Source organism: Onychomys torridus, chromosome 11, assembly GCF_903995425.1.
Source record: "Onychomys torridus chromosome 11, mOncTor1.1, whole genome shotgun sequence".
In the NCBI taxonomy this organism is placed as follows: domain Eukaryota; kingdom Metazoa; phylum Chordata; class Mammalia; order Rodentia; family Cricetidae; genus Onychomys; species Onychomys torridus.
This window is the reverse complement of record NC_050453.1, coordinates 86,677,177-86,696,357: the sequence shown is the minus strand read 5'-3', so window position 1 is coordinate 86,696,357 and position 19,181 is coordinate 86,677,177. Positions and strand designations below refer to the sequence as shown.

The window sequence follows — 19,181 nt, the reverse complement described above, 5'->3', positions numbered from 1 at the left end:
AAAGCCATGATTAGGAGTGATTATGTGTTGTAATAATAGCCCAATTACTACCTATCTATTTTGGTAAACACCAAAGCTCATAATAATGTTTATTTTTTTTGTATGCTAACTAATTTTTTACTGTTTTTTCGGGGGAGGGGGTTTACATATTATGTGTCCCAATCCCACTCATTTCCCATCCCTTTCATATTATCCCTCCACCCTTAAAACCTTCCCTCACCCAAAGAAACAAAACACAACAGAAAACCTTCTCGCCAAGCCCTCTGGGCAACAACCTGCTCCTCTATTAACTGCTGCCTTCTCTCGTAGCACCCAGAGTTGCCATGTCTCCAGCTCTGCCACACATGTACCATTCAGCTGCTCCATCTTCTGCCCCTCCATCACATTTGTTAGTGGTTGTAATGGCAGTGGAAACTGTGGCATGTCACGAAGTACATCTTAAGAGTGTTTTAAAGGGAAATTAATCACATATTTACGATTTTTAAAAATTACTTATTTTTTTCAGGTGTTAGACATTTTCCCATTACTTGTCTTTTGTTCATCCAAACCCTCCTATACATCCCTCCTTGCTCTTTCAGATTTATGACCTGAAATCATTGCTATCACCACCATGTGCATATGTATATACATATAAGCCTAAATACCTAACTACAACCTGCTCTGTCTGGATGTTATTCATATGTGTGTTTTCAGGGCTATTTATTATGAAACAACAGTTGGTGTGCTCTTCCCCAGAAAAGACTGTTTCTCCCACTCAGTACTCATTAGTTGAAGCCCCTGTCCACTTTGGCATGTCTGTTGTTACCCTTGTTCAGTTCTTGTTTTTTTAAGAGTCACCATTTTAAGTATGCTGAAGTTTTCTGTCTTGGGAAGCACCTTCCAGAAGAATATCTAGAGATCACCTTTGTAAAAAAAAAAAAAAAAGTACCACTGGTCCCCGGGCAGATAAAGGCTCTCTCATTCACTGAATGAGAGATGAAGTGCTCTTAGAAACTATAGTGATCATCCTGGGAGTAACTTGCCGTCTTCACATGATGCTTTGATGTCGTGTGCCTCGTTAGATCTTACCAGCAGCAGAAACTCCATTTTGTCCCGGTCTGCCTTTCTGCCCTGAGCTGCTACCTGCAATTTCCTGAGGCTAGGCTGCAAACCCTAACCCCTCACACAGGTGTAAGCCACAAGCATTCCACCCTCCTCTGATTGGTCTTCCCAGAGCCAGCTGAACCACCAAACCACAGAAGTCCCTAATAGTCTGAAAGTGTGTCACTGTGCAAAGTCCCTAACAGCTTCTCCCCACACTACATTATGGGACTCTGGAGCTCTTTGTGGTTTTCCCCTTTAAAACTGTCTGCTGCCCCTGCCTCGGGGATGAGGTCTGGAGCCCGAACCCTTCTGCCTCCCTAATACCAGTTTTTCTAAATAAATTCTTGGCTTACTAGAACCTGGGCTTGTGATGGATTATTCCCAGATTTTCAGACTCTAACATGATGTCATATGCTTTGAAGGCTAGAAAAGACAAGTCTCAGAGGCTTGGAAATGTGGCTTTCTAAGCTCCATACTGGTCTTACAAACAGAAGTCCAGTGCACTTCAAAGTGTTAAAATTTTGAATATTTTATACCAAAACAGATGAGCTAGCATACAAGTTAAAAATTGAGGGTAAAGGTTTAATAAAGAAAGCTTGTGTTATATTTTAATCAGCTCATTTCCTGAGATGTCTTTTCTTTAAGATGGCCAACAATCCAGTTAGTAATGCATCAAAATTAAACCAAGTCTTCAAATTACTGTCAAAACATCAAACTAAAACACACACAAACACATAATCACTCTGCTCTCCAGGAAAAAAGTACACAAATTTTTGCAGTACAAATATGTTTATTCCTAGTTTTAAAGCCTTTAAAAAAAATGTGTGTGTGTGTGTGTGTGTGTGTGTGTGTGTGTGTGTGTGTGTGTGTGTTGTGGCACTTACACAGGATTAACAATCATCATGTGATCAATTTTGAGTTTGCAAGCCAAAAGCTAGGTTTGCTAAGCAAAACAGTCGTGTACACCCTGACAGCAGTTGCAATCCCTGGTTTTTGCCTTTGATTAATTTTCAAAGTTAAATTACAACTGCATAACTGCTCTAGCATCCACACTAAAACACAAAGGCAGCACATATTGACCTGGGAAAACAAAGTAGTCCTGTAAGAGAGTGGAGCCATCCACACTGTCCTGGGGCACTAAACCCTAGTTCTGTCCTCAAACCCAGGTTCAGGTGTCAGCAGACTGCCATCTACCCCTGTAGGAGGCTGCTTGGCCAGGCTCCAGCCCCTCCCAGGCCCCACTCAGGATAGTGTGAGTCACAGACTGTTCAGGCTTGTGCATTATGTTCTGAGTCACCGATCGGGGGCCTTGCCCAGGATCAAAGCTGACTTGAATTGTCCACAAAGAAGGAACAGAAGCAGCAGCCTCAGCCGCAGGAAATCTCCAGAGTAGGAGCTGTGGAGAGGCTCTGGGATCCCCAGGTTTCGGGGCAGATACTGCTCCAAAGAGCGGGGAGGGAGAAGGAAGGCAGGAGAAGGCCGAATCCCACCAAAGTAGAAGGAACAGCCCAGGAGCTGGCAGAAGACGCCAGAGCCAGCAGGTAAGGAGGCCTGAGGGGCTGCGCGTGTCACGTGGGTCTGAGCCTGGGCGGCCAGGGCCCCCAGCGGAGGCTGGCAGAGCGCAGGCGCGCCCTGGGTCCCGAGCCTGCTTCCGGGTGGGCGTGTTTCCCACGCCCAGGCTGGCTTCCAGGGTTTTGCCGGCCCTGACACTGTTAAGCCCTGGGTTTTGATTGCTAGAAGGAAGCCCTGGAGCTTTTTCACCTGCGAATGGAAGAAATCGAGGGTGCAAAAACAATGCTAGGGAGTGACCTGCAACGAAATCAGGAATTTACGTGGAGCCTCAAGCTAGTTTGAAGTGCTGGGTCCATCCCATGCTGGGTGGAAAAACAAGTCCCCTCTGGCCCGCACTTAATGCCAGTTTTTTTCTCCTTCCTCTCTCTCACCGAGCTCTCCACCCCACCTGTCTTTCCTTTTATCTTTTGCTCATTGAATGCTTCTTGTCAACTTGAAACAAAGCTTCTTCACCTCCCTCCCCACTTTGCAGACACTCCTCAGCTCTCAGGCATCTGCCTACAGCTGTGCACCACAGGCGCAGACTGCCTGCCGCCAAGGGCTGTTTGTCCTGTGTCATGACTGTGTGTCCACCTATGCTGTGGTTCGTGGACCACACAGACATATCCTCCCACTTCTCCTAATTAGCCCTTTCCGAGGTGCCTCTCACTCGCTCGCTTCCTTTTACAGCCTTCAGATGTTGGATATACCATAGAGTAAGGTGGGTTTCTTTTTGAGTGCCTTCACCGTCCATAAGATTTGAAAATGTCATCTATTAACAAGGGCTTTCCTGGAGTTAGGATGCCCGGGGCCTCTAATTCTTACTCTGGAATGTTCATCTCTTTCTTGCCCTACCTTTATTTCCAAACTGCAATGGCTGCCATCTTACAGCCTCATATGACCTGGTATGCCTCACACATCTCAAATGGAACGCACCACCTTCCCCATTCCAAGCTAGTTCTTCATAGGAACTTCCTAGGTCTCTTGACCTAAGTATGAATTTAGCAGGAAGCTTTACATTGACCCTTGCCTCGTCCCTCCTTCCTAATCTGTAGCAGTCATTCTACCTGACAATACCTACATCTATATCAACAGTCACTGGTCGTGATAGTGACCTACTAACAGACTCCCCAGCCCCTTTCCATATCAAGCAGTCTGACATCTACATAGAATATGTTTGCTAGAAAACTATGTATGGCTTCTAGCTCCTAGCTCGTGTTTGGGCTCATAAATTCAGCAAAAGAGATCCCTCTTACGTCTGCCTAGTGTCTCACAGGATTCTACTTCTCTGAATGCCACACCACCATGATGCAGTGTGTGTGTGTGTGTGTGTGTGTGTCTGCCAATTTCTCAAACTGAAATTACACCTTTGTACCACTTCCAGAATTCCCTCTCAAATTTTCAGAGGCAACTTCTTTGGAGAGACTACAAGGGATTCTATTAGAAATCGGTTCCATACTTTTGGTTGGGTTCCTTGGCACAGAATCCTTGACATCTGCTACAGAGAACCAGGCATTTCAGTGTTTCTATATACCTTAGGGTGTATGCTCCCGGTTAGGGATTTAACAATTATTTTTCCTATTCTCCTCCCCAGACATTTGTCGACTTTCATTGACCTGTGCCCATCTGTGTCTGTGAGACCTGGGATCTGAGTACCTGAAAAAATGAGGCAGACTACAGTCTAATGCAGACAACTTTACATTAGTTTCAGTATGCTTTTATACATGAATGTAACAAAGAAAGCAATGATCCAAGGGAGGTTGTTTGAGTTCAGACAAACATGTGAACTAATGCCAGTAAGCACATACTAAATATTAGCAGAACTTTCTCAGGACAGACCACTTTAAACACAATTGCCTGGCATATGCTATAGATTATATCTGAGAAAACATGAAAGCAAAACAGAAGCCATTTCCAGATCCAGGGCACACTGACCAGACTGGGTTCTATAGCTGTGTTCTGACATCCAAGAGAAGCAGCATGTCGTATAAATTGAACGTAAATGTTAACACAGGAGCCAGGAAATCATATCCAAGAATAACCCAGGAAGGGAAAAGCACTGGAGGGAAAAGGCCCTCTGCCTTTTTTCCTGGAACCTCTCTCACCGTTCCCCTGGACATTGTTCACCATCTGTCATTCTTTTGACCATGTTCTGACAAACATGAAAAGAGAGCACAACACAAATGCTCTCTGAATGCTTTCATTTGGGAGATGTGTGGAGAAAAGGAGTATTCCATGCTCTCAACAGAAAAATGGTGTCACACACTCAGAAGCAGAAGGCATGGATTTTAGAATGTCACTTTCCTGTGAATCCTCTGGACAGTATTTAATTGTCATTGTCCTTATTTCTTCACTTGCAAAATGAAAATTAGCTGGATGCTAATTCATTTTATTGAATGAATAGTCTAGTTGTAGAATGAACACTAAAGCTATTATTTAGTATTTTACTGAAAGTAATTTCACTCTAGATTTATTGGGCAAGGCCCATTTTGCTTGACATTCCAACTTTCTCAAAATTGAGACAAGACAACAAGGACAGAGTCATTTTGTCACCTAGTTCATGTCCCGGATTAACTGTTGTAGTAGGACCATGCTTTACAAGTGTGTGTGTGTGTGTGTGTGTGTGTGTGTGTGTGTGTGTGTATGTGAGTGTGTCAGTGTGTATGTCAGTGTGTGTATGAGTGTGTTTGTGTGTTTATATGTGTGCATGTGAGTGTGTCAGTGTGTGTGTGTGTGTGTGAGAGAGAGAGATCATGTGGTCAGTATGCTGTTGATAAGCTGTGGTATGTGGATGTGCTACTGACTGCCACCTGGGTGCTGAAGAGGAGTGGGAGAAGGAAGTGAGATGAAGGAAGGAGGCATGAAAGAAATCGGAATTAGGAGCAATTACATCTAAAGTTGTGTTTCATGCAGTAGCTTAGATCATTCTGTTGCCTGTTCAGACAAGATGAAAACACTCCACCCCACCCCACCCAACACACACAGGTGCACACACCCTAAGACTTTATCCTAAGGTAGGATCAAATCAGAATTTAGTTATGTTTTTGGCAGGCTATTTTCTTCTTCCTCCAGCTTCTCTGATACCACCTTCTGGTTAATGAACTTTGCTTAGGCCTCTGTTTTCTGAATGAAGTGTAAGGTGAGTTATAGGGACAGACATTGCCTCTAGACAAGTTTGATCCTGCTCTACTGGAGCATGCCCACAACAGAACATGTCACCTGATACCTGCACTTCTTGATGCCAAGTACTGAAGAGGTTTTATGATATGGTGACAAGGAAGAATTTCACATCAAAATCTAATAGATGTCTTCTCTTAAAAACTGCCTTGGGGGAAAGTTCAAACAAAGCCTTTAATAGTAGAGAAAATCCCCCAGTCGGAGCCATCAGCTCCCTCCGTTTTCTTGCATCTGAGAGATGCAAGTAACCCTCAAGTCCTTGGACCCCAATAAAGTATGATTGCAAAGCTATTGCATGCAGTGTTTTGAGTTCATGATCTGTCTACATAGGGAAATGAACATGTGCAAGACCATTCAGCTCTAGGTAAAGTTTCTAGTGTTTTCCATACTGTTCCTTTGTTAATTTTGCAGATTAGGACATACTCTTCTTGTAGGGTTTAAAAGTTCCAGTTAAAATTATGTGTGCATATGAGAGAAAAGATAACATACTTGTAGGGCCATAGAATTGTGGGCAGTGACTAATTCAGTGAGCTCTAAATAATCTAAGACTTAATAACTAAGGTTCCTATAAAGTTTAATAGAAATAAACATAAATAAAAATAAAATTATTGTGAAAGACACAATAATTTAAGACTACAATAACTAATAACAACTACTACTAATGCTCATGACAGTCTGTTACAAACATAATGATTAATCAATAATAAAGGATTAATCACAATCATAATAATGCTATAATGATTATAACATTTGTAATAAGTAATATTACTTTTTATCACTTGAAGCAAAATTCATGCTCATGTTAGACTATTGTTCTCTTAGTGTGTATTTATCTGTGCTGCTGGGTGCACTGTGGGGGAGGGCTTTGCCAGTGAAACCCTCTCTTTACCTACTATTTTCACACAGCATCTCTCTGAATCATTTGCTTGGTATTGAACTTAGTCTGTAGCCCAGACTGTCATTGAACTTGTGATCATTATGCTTGCCTCAGTTTCCTGAGTAACCGGGACAACAGGACTGTGCTGCCTGGCCAGTCCTAGATTGAGGCATTACTATTTCCAGAACCAGGTCAATAGGGCTCCACTGGGTACCACATTTCAGTGGATAGCTTTGGGGTTCTTGAGGGTGTGAGGGTATAAAATTAGCTGGAGGCAATTAACAAAATTTACATTTCAAAGGAGCCAAGAGCCTAATTAACAATTACAAGTTTTCTAAAGTGAAGACTTTGGGAGGAAGGCAGTCAGGGCTCTATTCAGGAGCAAGTCTGTTTCATTTATTCATTTAGTCAACTTTAGTTTTATTACTGTTTAGTAAAGCTGAGGGAAAGGTTAAAGGCATCTTGGCCAAGACAGATCCAAAGTCAGTGCTTCTAGGTTTGGGTTTCATGTGTACTAAACACACAGATACACACACACACACACACACACACACACACACACACACTTGCTCACACATACCTTCTTTGTAGGTTCCTACAGCAGCCTCAGTAGATCTTGTGTAAAATGTTGTATCTTTCTGGAGTCACACTGATTTACATAAATTTTTCATCTTCAACAGTTTACATTTCAGGCTAGACCATACTCAATACAGCCTCCAAAACGGGGGGGGGGGGGATTTTTATCCTCCCAGTTTTGGTGACAGACATGCCCTCTGTATTTGCAGAAAGTTAGTTATGATTCTTAGAACATTCTTTAATAATTATATTAGTGATATCTTACTGAAAGATAAATAGCAATATTATGTTTTGGTTTTGTTTTGTGTGTGTGTGTGTGTGTGTGTGTGTGTGTGTGTGTGTGTGTGATGACTAGGAATGACAGGCTCTGGAATCCAGGGGTTCCAGCCACCAATGACTCCATGGAGCTCTGAAAGGGTCATCTTGCTCAGCCTTCCAGTCCCTCCCTCCTTGAGGCAATGTCTTTATTGACCTCAATGTATCCTTTATTGGGGTTAAACAGGTGATGCTGAGAACAATGACTGGCAGAGTAAGTACCCTATAGACTACTTGATGGAGGGACTTACTGTTTGAGGGAGGACTAAACAAGTTTTGGAGGCTGTGTAAGCCCGTTTCAGAGTCCTATGTTCATAGGCCATGATTTGGTTACATTTGCATATATGCAGAGGGGATATTTGATTTTGATTTCACATTGGTTCTGTACTATTTTTGATAAACAAGGATTGATGGAGGGGATGTGGAAATGCATGGAAGAAGATAGGCATCTCCAGGAGCAGAATTGTTCTTTAATCAGAACAGCTGAAGGCCACAATCTCTCTGCACAAGTGAGACTGTACATGGGGCATGAGGGTCTTGGAGTTTTACAGGATGGAAAAGAGGACACTTTGGTGATGGAAGATTCCATCTGCAGGTTACCGTCCCTGTAGTCTGGAAGTGGTGATGCTACCAGGTTTGGTGTGTGGATCTCCTCAGCAGTGGCTTCCATGGGTGTGCTCAAGTCAAGTCAGCTTTCCTGTCCAGAGCTTCTCAGCCCACCCGAGGCTCTTAGGTCATTAACCCTTCAGTTTTCCCACAGACTTAGTGACAGAACAAGATTCGAATTCATTACCCCCAGGTTCTAGAGGTCCAGTCCAACACTGGTGCAGTGGAGCCTGGTACTCTGCTTTCAGTAAGCCCCCAGGGGAATCTTGGTTTTATTTTCCTTTTCCAGCTTCTTGAGGTGGCCACATTGGTGGCCTGGCATCACAGAGACCTCTGCCTGCATCTCCGTTTCTTACCCTGAACCTTCCTGCTTCTCTCTCCTCTAAGAACCTTTTCAAGTTCGTTACACTTTCCTTGATACTGTAGGTTAGTGTCCATGTCTAAAATCTTTAATTAAATACCACCAGTAAGTTACTCACTGCTAAGTAAGATATATCTTAACATATTTACAGGGCTTAGGGGTTAGACTGAGTATCTTTTGAGGTACAGATATCCTATCTGATATGCCTAGTGTCTCTGATGGAAACCCTGGTGACTATGTGTCTACTCTGTTGATGTGCCTTTGTGCTGTGCCTTCAGTCTAGACCCTCTCAGATGGATGACCTCTGTGAAGCCAATGGCTCTTTTGCCATCAGCCTATTAAAAGTATTGGGTGAAGAAGACAAGTCACGAAACCTGTTTTTCTGTCCCCTGAGTGTCTCCTCTGCACTGGCTATGGTCTACCTGGGAGCCAAGGGAAATACTGCAGCCCAGATGTCCCAGGTACACTTGTTGACAGTTGTGGGGAGGGGTAAAGGGGAGAAAAACAGCATGTTGGTTTCTGTTCCCTACAGCAAGGGTTCAGTCTGTATCCTCAGCCAGGGGGTGGAAGTCAGTGTGGCTGATGGGTGGAGGAGAGACACTGTAGTGATCCTGATGTGTGCCAGTACAGGAGGAAGGCAATCTTGTGGGGCCAGTCATCTCTACAGTTTACATGAATCATTGAATGTTAAATTACTTTATCTACATAAAAGTCATCAAACATTCTAGTAAATTCACATCTTGCAGAAAATGGTAATCAGAGTCCTGACCTACACAATGGAGAAGGATGCACTCCAACTTTGTTACCAGCTTTTGTAGTTTTATGTTTTAAAGAGTAATGCTGTGTAAGTAAGCTTTTGTGGAATGGGTGATTTCTCAGGTATGATTATACATAAGTTGACAAAAATGAGCATAAGTATGGAATTAGTTCTTTGGGAATAATTTAGAGGAAACATATAATCTGCTGGATCTCAAATTGTTGTCTACATCTCTATCTACAAATGAGATAATAGTGATATTTCAGAGGCATATTTTCAACCACATGGGAAAGCATCACATAAATTGCCGTATGGGTATCACTTTACCACTAGCATGAGAGTGTATGGATGATCTCCTGCAGTGCATCCAGAGACCACAGCTGAGACAGCTCACTGAAGAAACTCACTGGGGAAGAAAGCTTGGGAGTGAGACTTGGTCAGAGTCAGAAGGGAAACCTTAATTCTCCCTTTGATGTAAATCATGATCTGGTTTGGAAAAACCAAACCATTTTGAAGCTTCTTCCTTTTCATTCCTGTTGTTTTATTCTTGTGTTCCCTGGTTACTAGATTCATTCCTGCTATCTAATTGCTATGTTGTCACATGATGCTTTTCTAGGATGGATAAATCCTTCGGACCAATGACTGTCACTCAAGGAGCGCATTTTGCTTCCCCAGAGACACTTCCTAAGGGCTCAGTGGTTTAGTTCTCACCGCAGAGAGGTGCTACTGACATCTAGTGGGCAGAGGACACAGAGGCTGCGAATGTCCTCCAAAGCACTGGGCAGCCCCATCACAGCTTCAGATGGTGGTCATGCTGGTTTGAAAATCCTGTTGAGACAGTCACATCGGACTCCTCATACTATAGGAACATTTCACATTTTCAGCCTTAGCTGGGTTTGTATGTAGAAGGGGGGGAGGGGATAATGACCATGCTAAACAGTCTGTTCATTTATTCTACCCCTAGGTACTTGGTTTGAACAGCGGTGGAGATGTTCATCAAGGTTTCCAGACTCTTCTCACTGAAGTTAACAAAACTGACACTCAGTACTTGCTAAAAAGTGCCTGCCGACTCTTTGGAGAAGAATCATGTGATTTCCTTTCGGTATGTAGTACTCAGATAGTGAAGAAAAGAAGTTGAAGAAAGATTAAAAAAGACAAAATTGAAGAAGAGCAAGGGATGAAATCTAACTCTCTCACCATAGAAACGTACTTAGAATTACACTTGTGACATTATAATTGTGAATTTTAGGATTGCTTTTTAATTATGTCCTCTCAAGTTCTTTTCCTGACAAATCTCTATGTGAAGTCCAAGTCCATATATTATCCTCTTGCACTCAGATACCCTTCTTACCCTCACACCGTCCACCATGTTATATAGATACCCCCACCCTACTTCTGCTTTGGGGGCCGAGTGTTGTTGAGACAACCTCTCAAGGTCTCTAAGGTCTACTCTATCTCCTGAATCACCACTGTTGAAAGGATTCTGTGGGCTGTGCCTTCCACATTATTGTAGATTGCTTATAATAGGTCTTTTTGTGCCCAAATCGGCCATATCCTGTCTCACAAATCCAACCACTGAAAAAATAGCCTTTCTAAGATAAAAGTGTCTTCTTGCTTGAGCACATAATCCCAAACTTACTTCCTTCTCACAGCTTGCTCTAGTGAGTGAGGTCTGGCAGTCATGTCATGTAATGTGCAGGATGTCGCTAACATGAAGTTGGTGGAAGGAATGGTGCAAACTTGACTGTTGTGCAGGCTGAAAGTTCTGGGATTCTCCCATCAGACCCGGGAGCATGCCTAGCTGTGGTAAATTTTGTGCCTGGAAGCTCCCTGCTTTGGGCTTATCTATCTCTGGAGATGATTCTGGATGCTAGGATTCTTCCAGTGAATTCATGCTCACTTGGAACATCAGCTCTATCTTTTAGTGTTGATGGTGCAACACTAAAAGATACTTTCTAGTGTACATGGCCTCTAAAATATTTTAGAATAGGCAGAGAGTGGAGTTAATCACTACATATACATATCTGAAAACACGGCTTTTCAGGGGAAGTTATCTGGGTTCTACTGTGTTAGGTAATTTCCTAATTTAACTTCAACTTTCACTTTTTACTTTGCTGATATAAACAAACATATAGACAGGCTTACATATACAAATACATTCATTCATATCCATATAGTTTGTGAAGATCCATGATGCCCACTGTCTTCTGCCACCTCCACAGACCTTTCTCTGTTCCCTATTCTCCAGTGGCTGATTCTCAACCTTCCTAATGCTGTGACACTTTCATACAGTTCCTCATGCTGTGGTGACCCTCAACCACAAAATCATTTTTATTACTAGTCCAGAACTGTAATTTTGTTACTGTTATGAATCATAATGTAAATAATATTGGAGATAGAGGTTTGCTAAAGGGTTTGAGAACATAAACATTCTGTCGACTTCCTTATCTACTTTTAACTTGACATTTTAGCTCTTGACAATCTAATGAATAAAAGAGTGAGTGCCTACTGGGTGGGGAAACAGAAATTCAAACAAAGTCAACCCAGCATGTTTGGAAGAGACATTTCTTGCTTTGTGCATAGATAAACATAGTACTAACCTGTTATAAGTATCTTTGTGTACAGGGCATCCTTCTTCATGGGCCACCCAGTCAGGTGTATATTTTCACCTGGCTCCCAGCATCTCTCTCAGCGCTGGGCAGTGTAGGAGGCCCACACCTTTTTGAGAATTACATGAATACATTTTGAAATATAGCATCACCTCCCTAGACCTTTATGATAGGGATAATGTTAAGAGAAAATACTTGTTTCCTCAGTTGTGAGAAACTTTGCTGAATAGTGTCCAACCTCTGTTTGTGTCTGTAGACCTTCAAGGAATCCTGCCAGAAGTTCTATCAGGCAGGACTAGAAGAACTGTCCTTCGCTAAGGACACTGAAGAATGCAGGAAACACATCAATGCCTGGGTGATGGAAAAGACTGAGGGTAAGAGGTTTTAATTTAGAAGACTTTGGAGTTAGGAGGGACAGGGAGGTCTGTGGAGGGCTGGGCTGGGTCCTCCATGGTGTTGCTCCTGAGGCCCAGTTCTCAGAGCTGTGGTGATGTATTTGCTGGGCTTTCCTTGGGGCTATCAGATCATAAATTTAAAAGGTAACCTAATGTTGAGTCTCAGACTGCTTCCCTCTGAACTGTGCTGGAAAGTCCCTGGAAAATGATTTCTTTGGGTCCCTGGTAATTAGCTATCAGGGGAAATCCTGCTGTTCTCTGAAGCAGAAGGATCTTCTCTTGGGATGGAATTTAGACAGTGTATCAGTTGGAGTTGGCCCATTCCCCACCGGTGGGAATCAGCATTTCATCAGTTCATCTTCAGCCTTTGTCCTAATGTGACCATAGTGGCCTCACCCTCCTCTTAATATGACCATGGTGGCCTCACCCTCCTCTTAATGTGACCATGGTGGCCTCACCCTCCTCTTAATGTGACAATGGTGGTCCCAGTTGTTTCAGAATGTGAACCTTTTGCCAATTTGCTCTAGAGTCTAGATGTCTTGTTACTATTGGGATAGCAATATTCATAGACCTGATTTCTTCCTATCCTCATGCAATATTTTAGCCTATTCTTGACTTGACTATAGAGCAAAAGAGGGCATCCTAAATAACAAACAAGAAACTTAGAAACTTCTAAGATGTGGAGGAATTAAAAGTCATTTACTTGTTCAAGTGACAATCTAGAACCCATTATTTAGTACATTTAATTTATATGATACACTCACCATGTATGAATGAATTAGCACCCATGCCCTTGATCAAACTAAATGCCAATTAAACCATAATCCCAGGAAGGGAGAGCCTCCCATGTTTCATACAGCATCTGCCTAGTGAGCTCTTCTTGGCTTCCCACTGATGAAAGAGCAGTCAGTCAATGAAGATGTTCTTTGAATCTTGCCCTTCATGCACCATCACTTCTCTATATCTCTTCACATCCTTCCTCCATATAGGCTGACTGCTTGTATATTTTCCCAGAATAGTAGAGCTGAAGAGTATCTTGGAGATCATCTTGTCCCATTCATTGGATAACTGGACTTGGGCCTTTTACCCTGCTTCTATAATTTCTTCATCCAGTTTATTTCTTTTGGTAGCTTCCCCTCCTTCCCCCACTACAGGTCTATATTTCTGATCTTTTGGAAGCCTCTGGTTATATAAATCTGATTTGGAGATTAGTACTAAGCAGTAATTCTTAGCCAGGACTGCTTTTACCTTCCAACTGTCACTTGACAGTAGCTGAGAGTATTTTTGGCTGTTGAAATTGAGGAAGGTATCATTAACTGAATACCTTACCATGAACAATAGAGCTGTTCCCCAACCAAGAAGTGATCCCAGGTAAAATGTCCATAGTCATGTAAATGAGATCTTGTAGTGCTAAACCTAAGAGTGCATTGTTAGAATCAAAGATGTTGGTTGTTTTCTTAGTGTAGCCAACTGCTACCTCTGTGAACTTGGCAGAAATTTGGGAAAATGTTCCCATCCTGAACTGCTACACACACAATATCAAGGATAAGCCATAGCCGCCTTACCTGCTTCCACACTTCTCTCTGCATATAGCATGTTGGCACTAGTGAGGCTGGAGGAGGAAGATTGTGGGTCTGAGGACAGGTTCTGCTATGGAGCAAGGTTGAGGCCAGTCTATGCTACCCAAAAGACTGTCTTATGAGGAGTAGAAAACATGGTTATTGTTTAGGAACAAGTGATGCATTGGACAGGACTGCCTCCTAGTTCTCCATGCAGTCTGGGCTTTAAGTATTACATGTCAATACAACTGATTATAGGAGAATTTTTAGCCACCCCCATCCCCAAATCACTATAGACTCCTCTTATAGTCTTCTTTTATTTTATCTATCTATCTATCTATTTATTTATTTATTTATTGCATTCTCTGCAGGTAAAATTTCAGAAGTTCTAAGTCCTGGAACAGTCTGCCCACTGACTAAGCTGGTTCTTGTGAATGCCATGTATTTCAAAGGGAAGTGGAAGTCTCAGTTTGACAGAAAGTATACAAGAGGCATGCCTTTTAAAACTAATCAGGTAGAGCAGTGTTTTCCAATGTATTGTTATTTTCTTAAAATAGTAAACTGGAAAAGATGATGAATGAGAAAAGGAACAGTTTATTTTCCACTCTCTTGACTCTTAACCTGTGTCAGAATGAAACTAATGCCTCTTCTATGTCTTTAATTAGAGGTAGGAAGAGAAACTAGAATAATGTGTATACCGGGGTTTGTTTGTCTTTTTTCTCATCCTTGGTCCATTCAGTCTTGGCTCGCCAGTCCAATGGCCTGGGTTGCAGGAATGTCCAGTCATTGTGAGGATGTTGTGCTATCACTGGAGTTGCTTAGCTGTCCTTGCCATGCTGATGGTAGTTATGTGCAAGAGAATAGAGTCTTTAATGAAAGGAAACATGTTAGCAGATGTTCAGCTAATTTTAAATGTAGTTTTATGCATTCCCTTTAGATATGAAACGGAATTTGACTTTCATCAGGTTAAGAGTTTAAGAAGAGCAGGCTACACAGAGATGGGGGTGTGTGCGGTGCAACTTGTAAACCGCCTGCCTGAGTAGCCCACGTCATGATCCCTTCCCGGGAAAGAAAAGATACAAAACCAACTACAGCGGGGCAGTGCTGCAGAACACACTGTATTTTCTTTGATTTGTCCTTCTGAATGAGACCTTTCAGTGCAAGGGCTGAATGGCAGCGAATGCCCTTCTTAATCTGGAAACAATGTTGCCAAAGTCTATGGAAATGCTTCAGTATGAGTTTTCTCAAAAAGCACACAATTCCTTCAAAAGTAATGCCCAGTTTTATGTTCTGTTCCATTTATCCAAGTGTTCTTTCATACCTAGTGGCACCCCATCCAAGGAACTTGATACTACAATGTACATTTAACAGACCACATGCAGAGAAATTATGATCATCTTATACTTTTCTGAATCACAGGAGTTGGATATAGCTTGTTTTTAGTAAATTATATTTATCCTTTTGGGAATCTAATTTAATTTTATTTTCACTAGGAGAAAAAAACAGTGCAGATGATGTTCAAGCATGCCAAATTTAACATGGGGCATGTAGACGAGATGAACATGCAGGTCCTGGTTTTGCCCTACGCAGAGGAGGAGCTGTACATGGTAGTTCTGCTTCCCGATGAAAACACTGACCTGGCTGTGGTGAGTCCTGGGCACTGGGTGTCTGTGGATGACAGCTGAGCTCATTTACTAAGTCCATCTCTCAGCTAACATGTGCAGAGTCCCAACTAGATCTTCTAACCCAGGCGATCCTTTCAGCGACATGTGCATGAATTCCTTTTAAGTGTTTATCTAGGAGTAGACAGTGTTAATGAAGCCAGGGTGAAAATGTTCCAAAAATATAACAACATTTTTAACTCAGGAGGGTGAGGTGGGTTGATAACCCAATAATTCTTGAACAAAGTTACTGGAAGAAGGATAGCATTGGATTGTGGCAACATTTCCCACATGTTAACATACATATAAATTCCATGGGGGAATATTGGTCCTAATTCAGTTTGAGATTTTGTATTTCTAATGAAACTCCAGATGAAGCAAGTGCCATTGCCTCATAGAGCACACTTTGAATACAGGGTCTAAAGTGCGGGCCTGGGTTTACCTTCCATCCTCCTCATGATAGAAAGGGACAAAGTCTGGGGAAGGAGAGACTTACAAAGTAGAAGGTGTGTGGCCGGTAGAGTTCTGGTAATCCAGCTGTCAGTTGGGGAAGCACCTGCTTAGCATAGCTGACTTTAGGTTACTAAGTGCTTAAAATCAACACGAGCAGGCTGTTCCATGCTAGTGCACAGCATCATGGCAAGGCCACTTGATTTCCTTGATTATTCTCTGTAATCAGAAAGCTGTTGGCATGAGTCAAGGATGAGAACTATCATGGCCGTGTGAGAAGAAACTTAGCAAAGTCTAGGAATAGAAGCAAACTCAAGCAGCTGTTACTCCTCACTAGGTAAAGGGTGAGGAATTGAGGGTGGCTAGCCTCCTGTCCTCCTCATTGCAAAAGTTTGATCTTTTATCGTTCCAGGTGGAAAAAGCACTGACATATGAGAAGTTCAGGGCCTGGACAAACCCGGAAACCATGACAGAAAGTAAAGTTCAAGTCTTCTTCCCCAGATTAAAGCTAGAGGAGAGTTACGACCTGGAATCTTTCCTTCAGAGTTTGGGAATGACAGACGCCTTTGAGGAAACCAAGGCTGACTTTTCTGGAATGACAGCTAAGAAGAACGTGCCTGTGTCGAAGGTTGCCCACAAGTGCTTTGTCGAGGTCAACGAGGAAGGAACAGAAGCGGCAGCGACCACTGCCGTGATCAGGAATGCCCGGTGCTGCAGAATGGAGCCGAGGTTCTGTGCTGACCACCCCTTCCTCTTCTTCATCTGTCACCACAGAACCAGCAGCATCTTGTTTTGCGGCCGGTTCTCTTCTCCCTGAAGGCATTATTGTGGGGCTGAGGATGCAGCTCGGTTGGCAGACTGTTTGCCTGAGTTCAACCCTAAGCACCCTATAAAACCAGGCATGATCATTCCTACCTGCCATCCTAGCATATGGGAGGTGCAGGGCAGGGGGATCAGAAGTTCAAGGTCATCTTCAGCTACATAGAAAACTGGAGGCCAGCTTTTCATACCTGTCTCTAAAAGACATCATTTTGCCACATGCCAGAAATAAAACCCTGTGTTACCAGATTGGCAAGGTGGTTTCACTGTACAACAAAAAGAATGAACTTAGTATTTGGTGAATACTGACAGTTCCAATGGCAGGTGTGGGAGTTTGGATCTCAGCAGACCATACTTGGTTTGGAGTGTCTGAGGTGATTTTCATTGTCTCCAGCCTTATTCACACCCCAGCTCCCAAAGTGCTATCTCACACTGCTAACATCTCCAAGCAGTGCCCTCCACCACTGCCAGTCTTACCAGGCAATGCCAGTTGAAGGTCCCCATTCACAAAGGCAAGGGTGGAAGCTATAGACTAACTGCTGTGACTGTCCCATGTCTCACCAGAAGCTACCTTCTGTATCTCATCCCATCAATGTTATCCAACAGTCCTGTCTGTCCCATAGTTCAGACAACTCTCCCCACAAGTTTCCGGTACAAATTCAAGGACTCAGCAGCAACCTTCAGGACAGGGTTGAGAGACAAAGGTCTAAAGTGTGGCCCTTATCCCCCCACTTATTTCTAAAGCTCCACAGTGTGGGCCTTATTTCCCCCATGTCTTTCTAAGGCTCCACGGTGTGGCCCTTATCCCCCTATTTCTTTCTAATGCACACAGTGTGGCAAGCCCAAAGGAAGCTTCACACTGAGCAATTCTTCCAAACCAGATGTCTAATTAAGCATATGTTCAGATGTGAACCAAATGCCCACATGATGCCCTAAATGTATATACATTCAAGCACCACTAAATAACTTCAGCATGTTGCATTTATACATGTATGGGGAACAATTCAAGAAGTCCTGAATATGGGAGTGACTGTGGAGGGCACAAGAGGAGTCAGGTGAGGAGGGTAGGAGATCTAAACAGAATACTAAATAATTGAATAGAATATGAATACCTGAATGTACAGTTCAGTAAGTTCTGAAATACGCATGTACCCATAATGCCATCTGCATAGTTAAGACACAGAACATGACCATCACGCCTGCAGATTTTCTATGGAAACTTTGTAACATCTCTTTTTTATTTAAAGAATTTTTAAAAATTAAAATATGGTTTCATTATTTCCCCTTCCTTCTGCTCCCCCTTACTGCTCCTATGTCCACCAGAGGCCCCTCCCCTCGTCTCTAACCATAGTTGTTACATATGCATATAAATGGGTCTAATACAAATACAGTCTACTGGCTCCATCAGTGACCCCTACATGTGTGTTTCTAGGACTGACCACTCAGTGTTAGATAACCAGTCAGGGGCTATCCTGGGGATGACTGATGCTCCCTTTCTCAGGAGTTGTTAATGTTTCTAGCTCTCCATCTAAGGGCATGGCCCCATGATATTTTCTCTATCTACATTGGGCTGTCAACTCTTGTTGGAATTTTTAGGTCTTGTTAAGGTATTCAAATTGTTGAGATTTCATTGTTTAGCTTGCCTGTCATAGCTAGAAGACACAATCTCACAGCAGACTTCCTGGTCCTCTGGCTCTTACAGAGGACCCTACTTCTGTGATGTACCCTGAGCTTTGTAACCTTGCTATCCATCTACTCCATGTTCAGTTCTAGCCACTTACACCCATTCTCAGGCAACTACTGATTTGTTTCATAATTTATTTGTTATGGAATAATGTATCCATTTCTGTATTATTCCTGTCATTCACTGAAAATATTTTTAGATTTATAATATACTTTATATATTACATTATAATATATACATTACATTATACTATATATCAATAGTTTCTTTTGTTTCTACTTAATACATCATTATATAGACATAATATAATTTGTTTATCCATTCATAATCTTATCGATATTTGCAATATTGTCAAGGTTTGGTTACTGTAAATAAAGTTTAAGAACACTCATTTTCACATATTTTTTTACTAATGCTTTCATTTTCTTTGACTAGCTACATAGGATCTTTGTTATATGGGAGGTGCAGGTATAGTATTTAAGAAACAGCCAAGCTTCTTATGGTGGCATGTACGTTTAATTCTAGCACTCAGTAGGGGAGGCAAAGGTAGGAGGTTCTCTGTGAGTCCAAGTCCAACCTGTTCTCCATAGTAAGATCTAGGCCAGTAGGAGCTACACAGTGAGACATTATATCAGAGAGAGAGAAAGAGAGAGAGAGAGAGAGTTCTTACAAACTATTTGCTCAAGTAGTTTGTATTATTT

General features: G+C 42.4%; 1 protein-coding gene across 1 annotated transcript; it reads left to right on the top strand.

Moving 5' to 3' along the window:
• The first annotated feature begins 2,376 nt into the window (after window positions 1–2,376).
• Window positions 2,377–18,658, top strand: LOC118592772 (serpin B8). Its single transcript, XM_036201835.1, has 7 exons — window positions 2,377–2,624; window positions 8,825–9,007; window positions 10,268–10,405; window positions 12,169–12,286; window positions 14,238–14,380; window positions 15,360–15,512; window positions 16,390–18,658. Exons 2-7 carry the CDS (start codon window positions 8,840–8,842, stop codon window positions 16,792–16,794), a joined length of 1,125 nt encoding a protein of 374 aa, XP_036057728.1. The 5' UTR covers window positions 2,377–2,624; window positions 8,825–8,839; the 3' UTR covers window positions 16,795–18,658.
• Window positions 18,659–19,181: the final 523 nt, after the last annotated feature.

Coding starts and splice junctions, on each gene's coding strand:
- LOC118592772 (XM_036201835.1), top strand. CDS start 8,840: ATGGATGACCTCTGTGAAGCCAATGGCTCTTTTGCCATCAGCCTATTA. Junction 12,287..14,237: donor GGTGATGGAAAAGACTGAGG/GTAAGAGGTTTT, acceptor CATTCTCTGCAG/GTAAAATTTCAGAAGTTCTA. Junction 15,513..16,389: donor AAAACACTGACCTGGCTGTG/GTGAGTCCTGGG, acceptor TTATCGTTCCAG/GTGGAAAAAGCACTGACATA.